The sequence below is a fragment of the Oncorhynchus clarkii genome, chromosome 19 (assembly GCF_045791955.1).
Source record: "Oncorhynchus clarkii lewisi isolate Uvic-CL-2024 chromosome 19, UVic_Ocla_1.0, whole genome shotgun sequence".
NCBI lineage: Eukaryota > Metazoa > Chordata > Actinopteri > Salmoniformes > Salmonidae > Oncorhynchus > Oncorhynchus clarkii.
The window spans coordinates 26,822,222-26,839,256 of NC_092165.1; the positions used below are offsets into that span (position 1 = coordinate 26,822,222).

The 17,035-nt window shown below is 41.9% G+C and overlaps 1 protein-coding gene across 4 annotated transcripts in view; it reads right to left on the bottom strand.

The window, feature by feature from the left end:
- LOC139374988 (DNA (cytosine-5)-methyltransferase 3A-like) overlaps nt 1-17,035 on the bottom strand; it is a 65,592-nt gene that overhangs the window by 45,284 nt on the left and 3,273 nt on the right. For all 4 annotated transcript variants that reach the window (XM_071116297.1, XM_071116298.1, XM_071116300.1 and 1 more), the window contains exon 3: nt 10,984-11,094. In XM_071116297.1, coding sequence (XP_070972398.1) covers nt 10,984-11,094 — 111 coding nt within the window. The remainder of the gene's footprint in view (nt 1-10,983; nt 11,095-17,035) is intronic.

The window sequence follows — 17,035 nt, forward strand, 5'->3', positions numbered from 1 at the left end:
AACAAAATGTATGTCATGTTATTTCATTACCAGATCATACTGTGTAGAAGCCCACTAGGCTATGTCATTTGTTGTCATTATATCCAAAATAATGAATAGGAATAGCGTTGGGTGTTGCGCAATAGTCTATCCTACACAATTGCGCACGGTAGACTCGGCGTCCAATCCGAGGCACAGGAACATATGAAAACGTGAACACATTACCTTGATGCTTTCTCTGTTAAATCTAACGGGATACTGCTGTAAATCAAGCAGACAGCAACAGATGATCAACATCAATTCTATAGGCATATTAGATCCAACGTTGATCCAGGCACAACTGTCTTCACCGGGGGAATCAATGAGACACCAACATATTCTGGACATTCCTTCACGAACACCTTTTTCCCAGCACTTGGCCTGGTGTTGCATTGCATGCGCCATCACAGCAGCTGTTTGTCATTCAGAAAATGCCTTCCCTGATCAGATCACGTTTTAAGTATCAAGGGAAGGTGACTTTATCGGTTTAAAGCATTGGATTTTGCAATCACATTTATTATTTGGGATTTGTGTGCCCATGAAAACTGTTTTCACCCAGTAACATAAGGAGATACGAAATGTTACATAGTTACACTGCATATCTGAAATCTCTGTACAAAAAAACTGTCAGACAGCTTGATCCAGGATTCTTACAGGGTTCAAGTTCAATGTCTAATTTAACTGATTAATGCTTAATACATGATATAATGACAATTTACACGACCATAAATGCAAGGACAGAAAAGTAGTGTTTTATGTCACATGATTTCATACAAATCCGTCAAGACGACCCTTCGTGGTAAAGGGTTAAACATAGGTTTTAAATCAACTCGTGAATCTTAACAAATATAGCTATGATCCCCCATGTAGCTTAATGTAATGACACGAAAAGCATTGGCAGATTATTATCAATGACTTATCAACAGCTGTTACAAGAAATCGTCACGCTTACCCTAGTTTACAGACAGACCCACATTTGAGAGAGATGGGGGAGGGGTCTTGTCGCCACAGTGTCTCTGCTAGACCACTGCCTAAAAATAGTGTTCAAATTTGTTTCGGAGACAATTACTGGGTCACAGCAGAGGAAAGTAGGGCATGTCTAACGAGATGAGAATGCCTTCTCTGTCTGTCAACACTGACAACATCATTTTGAAGCAGCCATCGTCTCAGAGGGACAGACGGACAGACAAGAGGCTGAGTGTGAGAAACAGACAGAAATACAGACACACACAGGAACTAGTATATCCTCCTCTTCTTCTTTTTGGATGCTACTATAGGCCACCAATTGCTAGCAGTCAGTATTTGGATAATATGTGTGCAACGCTTGATAGAGTGTGTGATGTTAACAGAGAGGTCTATTTTCTGGGTGACTTGAACATTGACTGGTTAGCAACTAGTTGTCCTCTCAAGAGGAAGCTTCTATCTGTGACTAATGCCTGTAATATGATCCAGATTATCACTCAAATCAAATCAAATGTTATTTGTCACATGCTTCATAAACAACAGGCATAGACTAACAGTAAAATGCTTACTGCTGGGCCCTTCCCAAAAATGCTGGGGGAAAAATGGAACACATATAACACAAGGAATCGTTACACAATGAGTAACGATAACGTGGCTGTATAAACGGGTTACCCTTACCGAGTCGGTGTGCAGGGGTATGAGGTAATTGAGGTAGATATATACACACAGCTAGGGCTATAGTGACTAGGCAACAGGATAGATAAGAGTAGCAGCAGAGTATGTGTTGAGTCAAAAGAGTTGTGCAAAAAGAGGTCAATGCAGAGAGTCTGGCTAGCTACAGTATATGGTTAACTATTTATCAGTTTTATGGTTTGGGGTCCTGTTGGTTCCAGACCTGGTGCATCGGTACCGCTAGCTGTGCGGTAGCAGATAGAAGAGTCTATGACTAGGGTGGCTGGAGTCTTTGACAATTTGATTGTCTTCATCTGACACGGCCTGGTAATTTAGGTAATATGTACATGTAGGTAGAGTTAAAGTGACTATGCATGGATTATAAACAGATAGTAGCAGCAGTGCGAAAGAGGGGTCTGGGTAGCCCTTTGATTAGATGTTCAGGAGTCTTATGGCTTGGGGTTAGAAGCTGTTAAGAAGCCTTTTGGACCTAGATGTGGCGCTCTGGTACCGCTTGCCATACAGTAGCAGAGAGAACAGTCTATGACTTGGGTGGCTGGAGTCCATGACAATTTTTAGGGCCTTCCTCTGCCACTGCCTGGTATAGAGGTCATGGATGGCTGGAAGCTTGGCCCCAGTGATGTACTGGGCCGTACACACTGCCCTCTGTAGGGTCTTGCGGTCAGAGGCCGAGCAGTTGCCATACCAGGCAGTGATGAAACCAGTCAGGATGCTCTCGATGGTGCAGCTGTAGAACCTTTTGAGAATCTGAGGACCCATGCCAAATCTTTTCAGTCTCCTGAGGGGGAATAAATAGGCTTTGTCGTGCCCACTTCGTGACTGTCTTAGTGTGTTTGGACCATGATAGTTTGTTAGTGATGTGGACACCAAGGAACTTGAAGCTCTCAACCTGTTCCACTAAAGCCCCGTCAATGAGAATGGGGGCGTGCTCAGTCCTCCTTTTCCTATAGTCCACAATCATCTCATTTGTCTTGATCACGTTGAGTGAGAGGTTGTTGTCCTGGCACCACACGGCCAGGTCTCTGACCTCTTCCCTATAGGCTGTCTCATCTTTGTCGGTGATCAGGCCTACCACTGTTGTGTCATCAGCAAACTTGATGATGGTGTTGGAGTCGTGGCTGACCATGCAGTCATGAGTGAACAGGGAGTATAGGAGGGGACTGATCACGCACCCCTGAGGGGCCCCCGTGTTGAGGATCAGCGTGTCGGATGCATTGTTCCCTACCCTTACCACCTGGGGGCAGCCCGTCAGGAAGTCCAGGATCCAGTTGCAGAGGGAGGTGTTCCAGCTTAGTGATGAGCTTTGAGAGCACTATGGTGTTGAATGCAGAGCTGCAGTCAATGAATAGCATTCTCACATAGGTGTTCCTTTTGTCCAGGTGGGAAATGGCAGTGTTGAGTGCAATAGAGATTGCATCAACTGTGGATCTGTTGAGGTGGTATGCAAATTGGAGTGGGTCTAGGGTTTCTGGGATAATGATGTTGATGTGAGCCATGACCAGCCTTTCAAAGCACTTCATGGCTACAGCCGTGAGTGCTACAGGTCGGCAGTCATTTAGGCAGGTTACCTTAGTGTTCTTGAGCACAGGGACTATGGTGGTCTGTTTGAAACATGTAGGTGTTACAGACTCTGTCAGGGACTGGTTGAAAATGTTAGTGAAGACACTTGCCAGTTGGTCAGTACAGGTCCTGGTAATCCGTCTGGCCCTGAGGCCTTGTGAATGTTGACCTGTTGAAAGGTCTTACTCACAACGGCTACAGAGAGTGTGATCACACAGTCGTCCGGAACAGCTGGTGCTCTTATGCATGTTTCAGTGTTATTTGCCTCGAACGAGCATTGAAGTAATTTAGCTCGTCTGGTAGGCTCGTCTCACTGGGCAACTCGTGGCTGTGCTTCCCTTTGTAGTCTGCAATAGTTTGCAAGCACTGCCACATCTGAAGCGCATCGGAGCCGGTATAGTATGATTCAATCTTAGGCCTGTATCGACGCTTTGCCTGTTTGATGGTTCGTCGGAGGGTATAGCGGGATTTCTTATAAGCTTCCGGGTTAGAGTCCCGCTCCTTGAAAGCGGCAGCTCTACCCTTTAGCTCAGTATGGATGTTGCCTGTAATCCCTGGCTTCTGGTTGGGGTATGTACGTATAGTCACTGTGGGGACGAAGTCATCAATGCACTGTCTGTGCTAAGCAAAACAGTCCTGTAGCTTAGCATCTGCTTAATTTGACCACTTTCTTATTGACCGAGTCACTGGTGCTTCCTGCTTTAGTTTTTGCTTGTAAGCAGGAATCAGAAGGATAAAATGATGGTCAGATTTGCGAAATGGAAGGCGACGGAGCTTTGTAAGCGTCTCTGTGTGTGGAGTATAGGTGGACTAGAGTTTGTTTCCCTCTGTTGGCACATTTAACACGCTGGTAGAGATTAGGTAAAACGGATTTGAGTTTCCCTGCATTAAAGGAGCGTTTTCCTTATGGCCGTATACAGCTTATTGAATGCGGTCTTAGTGCCAGCATTGGTCTGTGGTGGTATAGACAGCTATGAAAAATATAGATGTAAACTCTCTTGGTAAATAGTGTGGTCTACTGCTGATTATGAGATACTCTACCTCAGGCAAGCAAAACCTCAAGACTTCCTTAGATTTCGTGCACCAGCTGTTGTTTACAAATATATATAGGCTGTCGCCCCTTGCCTTACCAGTGGCTGCTGTTCTACCCTGCCGAAAAATCTTACAATTCGCCAGCTACAGATGAAGTCGGATGTTTACATACACCTTAGCCAAATACATTTAAACTCAGTTATTCACAATTCCTGACATTTAATCAGAGTAGAAATTCCCTGTCTTAGGTCAGTTAGGATCACCACTTTATTTTAAGAATGTGAAATGTCAGAATAATAGTAGAAATAATTAATTATTTCAGCTTGTATTTCTTTCATCACATTCCCAGTGGGTCAGAAGTTTACATACACTCAATTAGTATTTGGTAACATTGCCTTTAAATTGTTTAACGTGGGTCAAACATTTCGAGTAGCCTTCCACAAGCTTCCCACAATAAGTTGGGTGAATTTTGGCCCATTCCTCCTGACAGAGCTCTTGTAACTGAGTCAGGTTTGTAGGCCTCCTTGCTCGCACAGGCTTTTTCAGTTCTGCCCACAAATGTTCTATCGGATTGAGGTCAGGGCTTTGTGATATCCACTCCAATACCATGACTTTGTTCTCCTTAAGCCATTTTGCCACAACTTTGGAAGTATGCTTGGGGTCATTGTTCATTTGGAAGACCCATTTGCGACCAAGCTTTAACTTCCTGACTGATGTCTTCAGATGTTGCTTCCATATATCCACATCATTTTCTTGCCTCATGATGCCATCTGTTTTGTGAAGTGCACCAGTCCCTCCTGCAGCAAAGCACCCCCACAACATGATGCTGCCACCCCCGTGCTTCACGGTTGGGATGGTGTTCTTCAGCTTGCAAGCCTCCCCCTTTATCCTCCAAACATAACGATGGTCATTATTTTGTTTCATCAGACCAGAGGACATTTCTCCAAAAAATACGATCTTTGTCCCCATGTGCAGTTGCAAACTGAAGTCTGGCTTTTTTTATGGTGGTTTTGGAGCAGGTGCTTCTTTCTTGCTGAGCGGCCTTTCAGGTTATGTCGATATAGAACTTACTGTGGATATCGATTGATTGGCTAATATGCCCGATGGTAAAGGTAGATTACCCTCTCGGCGACGGACCCTGACAAGCGCCCAGACCATCGTCCACGATATCTCGGTCTTTTACTCCTGCGAATGACGGGGATGAGGGCCTTGTCGTGTGTCCGAAGTAAATCCTTCCCCTCCGACTCGTTGAAGATGAAGAATTCCTCCAGTACGGGGTGAGTAATCGCTGCCCTGATATCAAGAAGCTATTTTCGGTCATAAGCCATGGCAGAAACATTATGTACAAAATCAGTTACAAATAACGCAAAAAAAAACACTATAGCACAATTGGTTACAGAATCGTAAAACGTCAGCCATCTCCTTCGGCGCCATTATTCCAGTGATGTACTAGACCATACACACTACCCTCTGAAGCGCCTTGCGATCGGATGCCAAGCAGTTGCCGTACCATGCGGTGATGCAGCCAGTCAAGATGCTCTCAATGGTGCAGCTGTATAACTTTTTGAGGATCTGAGGGCCCATGCCAAATCTTTTTAGTCCCCTCAAATCAAATCCAATATTATTGGTCACATATACACATACGCATATTTAGCAGATGTTATTGCGGGTATAGCGAAATACTTGTGTTCCTAGCTCCAACAGTGAAGTAGTATCTAGCAACAATACACAATAAAATAATGGAATTAAGAAATATATAAATATTAGGACGAGCAATGTCGGAGTGGCATTGACTAAAATACAGTAGAATAGAATATAGTGTTTTTCATATTAAATTAGTAAAGCAGTATGTAAACATTATTACAGTGGCCAGTAATTATATAGTGCCTTGCGTAAGTATTCGGCCCCCTTGAACTTTGCGACCTTTTGCCACATTTCAGGCTTCAAACATAAAGATATAAAACTGTATTTTTTTGTGAAGAATCAACAACAAGTGGGACACAATCATGAAGTGGAATGACATTTATTGGATATTTCAAACTTTTTTAACAAATCAAAAACTGAAAAATTGGGCGTGAAAAATTATTCAGCCCCCTTAAGTTAATACTTTGTAGCGCCACCTTTTGCTGCGATTACAGCTGTAAGTCGCTTGGGGTATGTCTCTATCAGTTTTGCACATCGAGAGACTGACATTTTTTCCCATTCCTCCTTGCAAAACAGCTCGAGCTCAGTGAGGTTGGATGGAGAGCATTTGTGAACAGCAGTTTTCAGTTCTTTCCACAGATTCTCGATTGGATTCAGGTCTGGACTTTGACTTGGCCATTCTAACACCTGGATATGTTTATTTTTGAACCATTCCATTGTAGATTTTGCTTTATGTTTTGGATCATTGTCTTGTTGGAAGACAAATCTCCGTCCCAGTCTCAGGTCTTTTGCAGACTCCATCAGGTTTTCTTCCAGAATGGTCCTGTATTTGGCTCCATCCATCTTCCCATCAATTTTAACCATCTTCCCTGTCCCTGCTGAAGAAAAGCAGGCCCAAACCATGATGCTGCCACCACCATGTTTGACAGTGGGGATGGTGTGTTCAGCTGTGTTGCTTTTACGCCAAACATAACGTTTTGCATTGTTGCCAAAAAGTTCAATTTTGGTTTCATCTGACCAGAGCACCTTCTTCCACATGTTTGGTGTGTCTCCCAGGTGGCTTGTGGCAAACTTTAAACAACACTTTTTATGGATATCTTTAAGAAATGGCTTTCTTCTTGCCACTCTTCCATAAAGGCCAGATTTGTGCAATATACTGATTGTTGTCCTATGGACAGAGTCTCCCACCTCAGCTGTAGATCTCTGCAGTTCATCCAGAGTGATCATTGGCCTCTTGGCTGCATCTCTGATCAGTCTTCTCCTTGTATGAGCTGAAAGTTTAGAGGGACGGCCAGGTCTTGGTAGATTTGCAGTGGTCTGATACTCCTTCCATTTCAATATTATCGCTTGCACAGTGCTTCTTGGGATGTTTAAAGCTTGGGAAATATTTTTGTATCCAAATCCGGCTTTAAACTTCTTCACAACAGTATCTCGGACCTGCCTGGTGTGTTCCTTGTTCTTCATGATGCTCTCTGCGCTTTTAACGGACCTCTGAGACTATCACAGTGCAGGTGCATTTATACGGAGACTTGATTACACACAGGTGGATTGTATTTATCATCATTAGTCATTTAGGTCAACATTGGATCATTCAGAGATCCTCACTGAACTTCTGGAGAGAGTTTGCTGCACTGAAAGTAAAGGGGCTGAATAATTTTGCACGCCCAATTTTTCAGTTTTTGATTTGTTAAAAAAGTTTGAAATATCCAATAAATGTCCTTCCACTTCATGATTGTGTCCCACTTGTTGTTGATTCTTCACAAAAAAATACAGTTTTATATCTTTATGTTTGAAGCCTGAAATGTGGCAAAAGGTCGCAAAGTTCAAGGGGGCCGAATACTTTCGCAAGGCACTGTATGTATATGTGTATAGGGCAGCAGCCTCTAAAGTGTAGGGTTGAGTAACCGGGTGGTAGCCGGCTAGTGATGGCTATATAACAGTTTGTTCCTTGAGAAAGAAGCTATTTATTTTTCAGTCTCTCAGTCCCAGCTTTGATGCACCTGTACTGACCCCGCCTTCTGGATGATTGCGGGGTGAACAGGCCATGGCTTTTTGCATAGGCTGCCTCTCAATACACTGCATCCGCCGATATCGACCTTCCGCATCTGCGTTGAAAGTTGGCAGAGCCACAGCAGTGTTTGTCAGACCATGAGACATCCCGAAAATCGGCCTTCTCACGATAACGTCTGTAGCATCCGAATGGATACGAACATGTATGTGTAGTTGTTTTGCTCTAGGACGGCCACAAGCGTCACAAGACTCGCCTGAACGTAGCCCGGTACCATTTTTCAAAATGAATGGAAGTACTGTATATACAGTATGGAAGACGTTTAGTGCCTAATAAAAATAGGTTAAATATGTCCAAAAAAATGGTTCTATAGTTTCCTGATCTGTTTTTCCAAGTATGAATCTGTTATTCAATGATTTTCTATGGGCTAATAGCAATAAGGCCAGTTGTGCACCGGGGCCTCCCACTCCTCTTTCTATTCTGGTTAGAGACAGTTTGTGCTGTTCTGTGAAGGGTGTATTACACAGTGTTGTACGAGATCTTCAGTTTCTTGGCAATTTCTCGCATGGAATAGCCTTCATTTCTCAGAACAGGAATAGTTTCTGAAGAACGTTCTTTGTTTCTGGCCATTTTGATCCTGTAATCGAACCCACAAAACAGATATTCAACTAGTCTAAAGAAGGCCAGATTTATTGCTTCTTTAATCAGTACAACCGTTTTCAGCTGTGCTAACATAATTGCAAAAGGGTTTTCTAATGATCAATTACCCTTTTAAAATTATAAACTTAGATTAGCTAACACAACGTGCCATTGGAACACAGGAGTGATGGTTGCTGATAATGGGCCTCTGTACGCCTATGTAGATATGCCATTAAAAATCATCCGATTCCAGCAACAAAAGTCATTTACAACATTAACAATGTCTACACTGTATTTCTGATCAATTTGATGTTATTTTCTTTCAAAAACAAGGACATTTCTATGTGACCCTAAAGTTTTGAACGGCAGTGTATATACAAACGTATGTGGACACCCCTTCAAATTAGTGGATTCGGCTATTTCAGCCACACCCGGTGCTGACAGGTGTATAAAATTGAGAACACCGCCATGCAATCCCCATAGACAAACATTGGCAGTAGAATGGCCTTACTGAAGAGCTCAGTAACTTTCAACGTGGCACCGTCATAGGATGCCACCTTTCCAGCAAGTCAGTTCGTCTAATTTCTGTCCTGCTAGAGCTAAGTGGAAACATCTAGGAGCAACAACGGCTAAGCCGCGAAGTGACTGGCCCCACAAGCTCCACACACATTACTTTATAGTTATATTTGTATGTCGTTGTATTTTACATTTGTGTGACTGTTCTTGTCCATTCGTGTTTTGTTACTTGTCATGTTTTATGTTTTTGTGTGAACCCCAGTAAGAATAGCTGCTGCTTCGGAAAAAGCTCACGGGGATCTGAATAAACCATTAAAGAATACAATAACACATGAGATCTGAGACTTTAGATTGTAAAACATTCAAATGGAAGATGTTGTGAAAAATGTTTTTATTATATCAAACTAATGACTGCTTATTAATGACTAATGACTGCTTCCTTAGTCTCCTTCGAGCAACCAATCTTAATTATACTGTGATGCAGAGTAGAACAAAAAAACATGTCCACTGCTATTTGTCAAGCTATTTTCAGAAAGGTGTTCTGAAATCAAATTCCACTGATTTCTCACTGACATTTGAAAAAGAGATAGCATTTAACAACAACAAGGAAGAGAGAGCGAGTGAGAGAGCGAGTGAGAGACAGTGTGTGTGAGAAATGTAACATTACACTTTCTGTCAGCACAGGGGTGTTACGAAACACAACCCAGTGATCTACAACTGGCCCCCCTGCCAAAGGTCACAGAGGTCATAGACAAGACAGACATGGAATATCAGGAAACTCAGCCCAATCATGGTGTTAACTATCATAACACCAAGAACAACAAAATTATGCTGAAATCAATCTTGGCCACATATACTTAATTTTTTATTTTATTTTTAACCTTTATTTAACTTATTTACAATGGCGGCCTTCCCCGGGCCAAACCCTAACCCAGACGACGCTGGGCCAATCGTGTGCCGCCCCATGGGACTCCCAATCACGGCCGGTTGTGATCGAACCAGGGTCCATTTATGATGAACTTCACCAGCGCCGTGGAGCTGAGACCAGGCTTTGTAGAATCTATCTCCGACAATGTTTGCTCATTGCTGTTGCTCTGAGATGGCAACTCAGCAAGAATGCGCATGTGCCCATTGAATCTCAATAAGGAAACAGTCGGTGATTGTGTTTGATTAATGTTTATAGAAAAAAGTATGGATTTCAGCAAACAAAGATAGGCACGCAACGACAAACATAGGTACTAGGTGGGCGTTTCATATGTATATATATATATATTTATTTATTTTAAAGTATTGACCTTGGACAAATCGATGTAGTCAAAGCTAGATTCCACAAAGCCTGATCTCATCAGAAACTTCCTTCACCATGGAGTGGAGTTTAGTCCGCCACACCGACCCCTGCCCACCCCCGCCCTGCCGCCGAGCTGCACAGGGTGCGCAGCGAACAAGTGTCCAAGTTTAAACAAAGTTACAGAAAAACATGTTTTTCGACTATCCAGATATCTGAAATAATGTAATGATATTATTCGAATTGTGAAATCATTTCAAATGCCTATTCTCTGGCACAGTGATTTCCCCTATGACTGCTATCCAAGCATCTCACAGCTGTGAAAACACTTGAGGCACAATGTCACTTTGCGTGATGGAGTTTCGTAAGAGATCCCTTTGCAATGACTGTAAACACATAGTGTATGCTATAGGACCGATGGCATATGGCAAATGAACTTGAAACTTGAACTGTTGTTTACAAACATATCTGGGATCATTTTAAATAACCAAATTGTAAATTTAGCTCGTTTTACAATAAACCTACAACATGTGTAGTCTTCAGGTCCGCATGATGTTTCTCCATTGATGGTTATGAAAGAAATGGAAAAGCCCAATAAAGATATTATTACAGATGATCTACTCACAGGTATCGGCTTGCGTTTCCTCCCTGCAGGCCTGACCACTTTACAGCTGGTGTTGCTTTTAGCTGGCTTCTCCTCTGGTGCCGGCTCCTTGTCCAGTATCGGGCTCTCGCTCTGTCAAACGACAACACCCAACACAATATTATCAATCTCGCTCTGTCAAAAGGAAACACACAACACAACGTTTTCATCCTCGTATGAAGAATCAGGTTGAATCACAGTAGAATCAGGGAGCGTCACAGTAGAATCAGAGGAAATCTAAGCAAAATCAGGTAGAATCAAAGTAGGGTCAAATAAAAGGACAGTAGAGTCAGGAAGAATTACAGAATCAAATGGAATTACAGTAGAATCAGATAGAATCACAGAAGAGTCAGGTATAATCAGATACAATTACAGTAGAATCACATAGAATCCCAGTAATATCAGGTAGAATCACAATAGAATCACAGTAGAATCAGGTAGAATCACAATAGAAATACAGTAGAATCAGGTAGAATCACAGTAGAATCAGTTAGAATCACAATAGAATCACAATAGAATCAGATAGAATCACAGAAGAGTCAGGTATAATCAGATACAATTACAGTAGAATCACATACATGTGACATCATTCAACTAGCTATATAACTACTGTCAACTAGGTTATTGAATGTGTCTACTTTGACCCTAAAAATGCACCCTGAATTGACTGATTAGCTCTTATGTAAACAGTATATATTCCAACTCTTAACAAATGCACATTAACAGATTAGAATCACAAGTACCCAGTTAAAACGAAATGCATAGTAAACATCACCCATAGGGTTGAGAGGCAATGTGTAATGTGATTCTAATTATAGTGCAACTGTATACTGTACAGGGTTGGGGTCAATTCCATTTCAATTCAAGAAGTACACTGAAGTTCTCATTCCAATTCCAATTCACTTAATTGTTTTGTAATGACAAAAATGTGGAATTGGAATGTAGTTTACTGTCTGAATTGACTGGAATTTAAATGGAATTGACCTCAACCCTGTCCAGTATGCAGTATACATTACAACTCTTGAACAGTTTAGGGACTCTCTCTCTCAATAGGTCTCTATCCTGTGCTTCTTTAGGATGAAGAGAGACAATGGGACAGATGGGATTTGAATGACATGTCCCTTTGAGTCTGGGTGAAGTGAGAGCTATAGCTTCAGCTACTACCACAGAGCCTGACCTCACTGAGATACATTCCCTAATGACACTGTTACAAAGACACTGTGGGAGTGTGTGTGTGTGTGTGTGTGTGTGTGTGTGTGTGTGTGTGTGTGTGTGTGTGTGTGTGTGTGTGTGTGTGTGTGTGTGTGTGTGTGTGTGTGTGTGTGTGTGTGTGTGTGTGTGGGCTAGGGCTGTTGCAGTGACCGTATTACCGCCACACTGGTGGTCACGAGTAATGAAGGCAGTCAAATTCCACGCTCTGATGCTGCTGATGGTTGTTAGTAGCCTACCAAACGTGGTAAATGTCGGTACTCAGCACTCTATTGTCCCTCTAATCACTCTGACATCAATGCAAATATATTCGAAAATCGAATCAATGATCTCACGTTGCTCAACATTTTTATAGGCTGCGGGAGAAAACAGAGTGATGGCCGCTAATAGAAAGAGGAGGATCCCATCAGCTTTCTATAGGCTAGGCCTACTATAGTTATTTCTCAACTTTCCTAATATTAAGCACATTGCTTATATTTACAACAGGAGTATAGCCTACATGGCTGGCATGAAAATTAATCACGGGAAAACTGTCCTCCATTCACTATTCAAGTGGATAGATGATGTGTATTTTTCCCACTGTCCCTGTTTCGAGACAGGTGCATGATAATGGTACATTCTAAATCAAAACAAATGTCACACATACAGTTGAAGTCGGAAGTTTACATACTCCTTAGCCAAATACATTTAAACTCAGTTTTTCACATTTCCTGACATTTAATCCTAGTAAAAAATCCCTGTCTTAGTTCAGTATGGATCACCACTTTATTTTAAGAACGTAAAATGTCAGACTAATTGTAGAGAGAATTATTTATTTCAGCTTGAATTTCTTTCAGCACATTCCCAGTGCGTCAGAAGTTTACATACACTCAATTAGTACTTGGTAGCATTGCCTTTTAATTGTTTAACTTGGGTCAAACATTTTGGGTAGCCTTCCACAAGCTTCCCACAATAAGTTGGGTGAATTTTGGCCCATTCCTCCTGACAGAGCTCTTGTAACTGAGTCAGGTTTGTAGGCCTCCTTGCTCGCACACACTTTTTCAGTTCTGCCCACATATTTTCTATAGGATTGAGGTCAGGGCTTTGTGATGGCCACTCCAATACCATGACTTTGTTCTACTTAAGCCATTTTGCCACAACTTTGGAAGTATGCTTGGGGTCATTGTTCATTTGGAAGACCCATTTGCGACCAAGCTTTAACTTCCTGATGTCTTGAGATGTTGCTTCAATATATCCACACAATTTTCTTGCCTCATGATGCCATCTGTTTTGGAAAGTGCACCAGTCCCTCCTGCAGCAAAGCACCCCCACAACATGATGCTGCCACCCCCGTGCTTCAAGGTTAGGATGGTGTTCTTCGGCTTGCAAGTCTCCCCCTTTATCCTTCAAACATAACGATGGTCAATATGGCTGAAAAGTTATATTTTGTTTCATCAGACCAGAAGACATTTCTCCAAAAAGTATGATATTTGTCCCCATGTGCACTTGCAAACTGTAGTCTGGCCTTTTTATGGCGGTTTTGGAGCAGTGGCTTCTTCCTTGCTGAGCAGCCTTTCAGGTTATGTCGATATAGGACTTGTTTTTACTGTGAATATAGATACTTTGTAGCTGTTTCCTCCAGCATCTTCACAAGGTCCTTTGCTGTTGTTCTGGGATTGATTTGCACTTTTCGCATCAAAGTATGTTCATCAGAACGCGTCTCCTTCCTGAGCGGTATGACGGCTACGTGGTCCCATGGTGTTTATACTTGCGTACTATTGTTTGTACAAATGAACGTGGTACCTTCAGGTGTTTGGAAATTGCTCCCAAGGATGAACCAGACTTGTAGAGGTCTACAATTGCTTTTCTGAGGTCTTGGCTGACTTCTTTTGATTTTCCCATGATGTCAAGCAAAGAGGCACCGAGTTTGAAGGTAGGCCTTGAAATACATCCACAGGTACACCTCCAATTGACTCAAATTATGTCAATTAGCCTATCAGAAGCTTCTAAAGCCATGACATCATTTTCTGGAATTTTCCAAGCTGTTTAAAGGCACAGTCAATTTAGAATATGTAAACTTCTGACCCACTGGAATTGTGATAAAGTGAGTTATAAGTGAAATAATATGTCTGTAAACAATTGTTGGAAAAATTACTTGTGTCATGCACAAAGTAGATGTCCTAACCGACAAGACTTCAACTGTATATTGGTTAGTATATGTAAAGATAATATTCAATCAAGAATAGTCTGATGGGTTACAATATTAGCCTAATAATAGCCTAAAATTAAGCACAATAATCCGCTTCACAGGAGGTGTAGAGCCTATAAGTAGTGTGTGAATTCCAAGATTGGGTAAGATCATTTTCACCATAAAAATACACCTTTTTAATAAAAGCATTACATGCATAATCGCATTTGTGGTCACTTTATAGAATGGTGTTTTACTTCTAATGAAACATTTGTGCTTATAGCCTACTACCGTGTGCATTGCTGAGCGTATAATGTGAAGACATAGCCTAATAGTTAATCAACATTTTGAGGTAAACGTTCTAATCTGTTGCGTTAGCCACATTGCATAAAAATTATTTTTTTGATGCTAGTGGTTGTATTAATTTGGGATCTATCGCATCCCACAACTTTCCCAGACTGTGTGGAATATTTATTTCTGGCACAGAATATAAGAGGTTTGACTTTTCTACTACGGATAGTAGATATAGGCTCATGCTTTTGCTGTTCGCTAGGCCTACTCATCTTGTTGGCTGACGAAAAGTAAATGTGGACAGTTCATCCAATATCTTCAATATGCACCTCGTAATTGGATAAGGACGCAAGCAGTTGCGTCCCTGATGTGTCTGTCTTCACTTGTAGCCTGTGAGAAAGACCTGATCACGTGACGGAGAGCCGTGTGAGTGAGAGCCGGTTTGGATTGCGCAGCACACTCAGGGAGAAGAGCACTACGCAGCACTCCAGGCCCTAAAAGCATGGATTTATTTAGGGTTTCTTTACGGCCACAAAGGGGATGCGGCCGTGGAATTCAAGGCATTATCAAGTGTTTGTCAAATTGTGAATGAGTGACTGACGTAGTGTGTACAGCCTGCGCAAAAAAAACAAAGCAGAGCTCATGCCTTTCAAGCAACTTTTTTCAAATCATCATTAGTCTCTCATCATGCAGCCTTACAAAGTATTAAAAATCAAAACATATAGTCCAAGCTTTGTAGAACAATTAAAGTTACATTAGTAACTCTAAATTAAGCATATAGGAATACCTATTTCTTTGTTAACCGCTCAACACAGAATGTGGGCACTCCCTCAAATCGTTAGGAGAAAATATGTATATTTTATTCAGCTTTGTTCAGTTGTATTCTTCATACTATAAAATAATGTAATAATGCCAGAGAATTATGAGCAAATCTTATCTGCTAAATGAACTAGTGTAGCCCACAGCCATTTCACACAACCACATCAGGACCTTAGCATAAGGACAACTCAGAGTATCAGAATCTGCTATTCTTTTCTTCTGAAATAGACAACATTTTCTTCATATCATGTTTCTTTAGACCTGTCTAAAATAAATCATGGATTTATTGTGCAGGTTATATTACATGGATTTATTAAGACCTTTTTAAATTGCTTGTATTCTATGTGTGGAAGCCAGGAGATGCTAAATGTGTTTGCGTTAATTAACGGTCAATTACCGTGAGACCGACAGTTATTTGCTTGACAATCACCGTCTGACTAAATTTTATGACCGTCACAGCCCTGGTGTGGACCCCCTCCTGCACATTTCCTTTGATGAATACAACTGTGTCTTCCCCCTAAGAAAAGGCCCTATATCCACCCTGACCCAGCACCCCTGGGGTTGCTCTGGGCTTGTATAAAGCATCTCAGAGTGCTGATCAGTTGATATGGATCGCGGGACCTGATCCTAGATCAGCACTCCTACTCTGACTGAGACTCTTTTTGTAAATGCAGACCCAGGGCCTCCATATTAACTCACTGAGTGTCTTAGTGGGTGTGTTGTTTGGGGAAAGAAGGGAGACAAGCTTGAACAATTCATTGAAGTAGACCAAATCCTGCTTAGCAACCAGCTATCAGCATCACGAGGTGGGAGCTACTGGGAGCAGGTGATGAAAAACAGCCGTGGCTTTTTAAAGGGGATGGACCACAGTCAACAACAAAAAGGCAGCCACATTATCTAGTCACATTATTTGTAGTCAATCTAGTATCTAGTACATGGAAATCGACTGTCCTGAAAACCTTGTTTTGTTTAATTTGACTTGGGCGAGACCTGGATTCATATGCAATATTTCAAATCATTCACATAATCCTCTAATTTGACATTAGATTCATAAAATTGTGATTTTGCATTTTCATTGTTGTTTATTTCTCCTGCAGTGATTTCCCTCCTCCTCCTATCTTGGGCTGCGTCCCAAAAGCATCTTATTCCCTACACAGTTCCCTTATGGACCCTGGTCAAAAGTAGTACACTATAGAGGGAATAGGGGTGCCATTTGGGACACAGCCCTAGTGCCTGGTTAAGCCTGCCTCCACCAAAGGAGTATTGGCACTGCATGCACTCCTACTGCCATGCTATAAGGGATTAGCTGTCACCAACCCCCTTGTCACAAAATGGCAAAAATCACCAAGCGTGGAAAGAAGGTAATCGCAAGGGCGTAATTCTAGAATAGGGAATGTCTGTATGCAGCCCTAAATGATGCCTCGCTGTCTGATTCCATGGGCATGTAGTCTCGTGTTGTGTTGACAAAATCCTGAAAATGTTCAATGAAACACAACACACCATTACAACACATGACTAAAATATGTAAACATGGCAATTCAAAAAGCA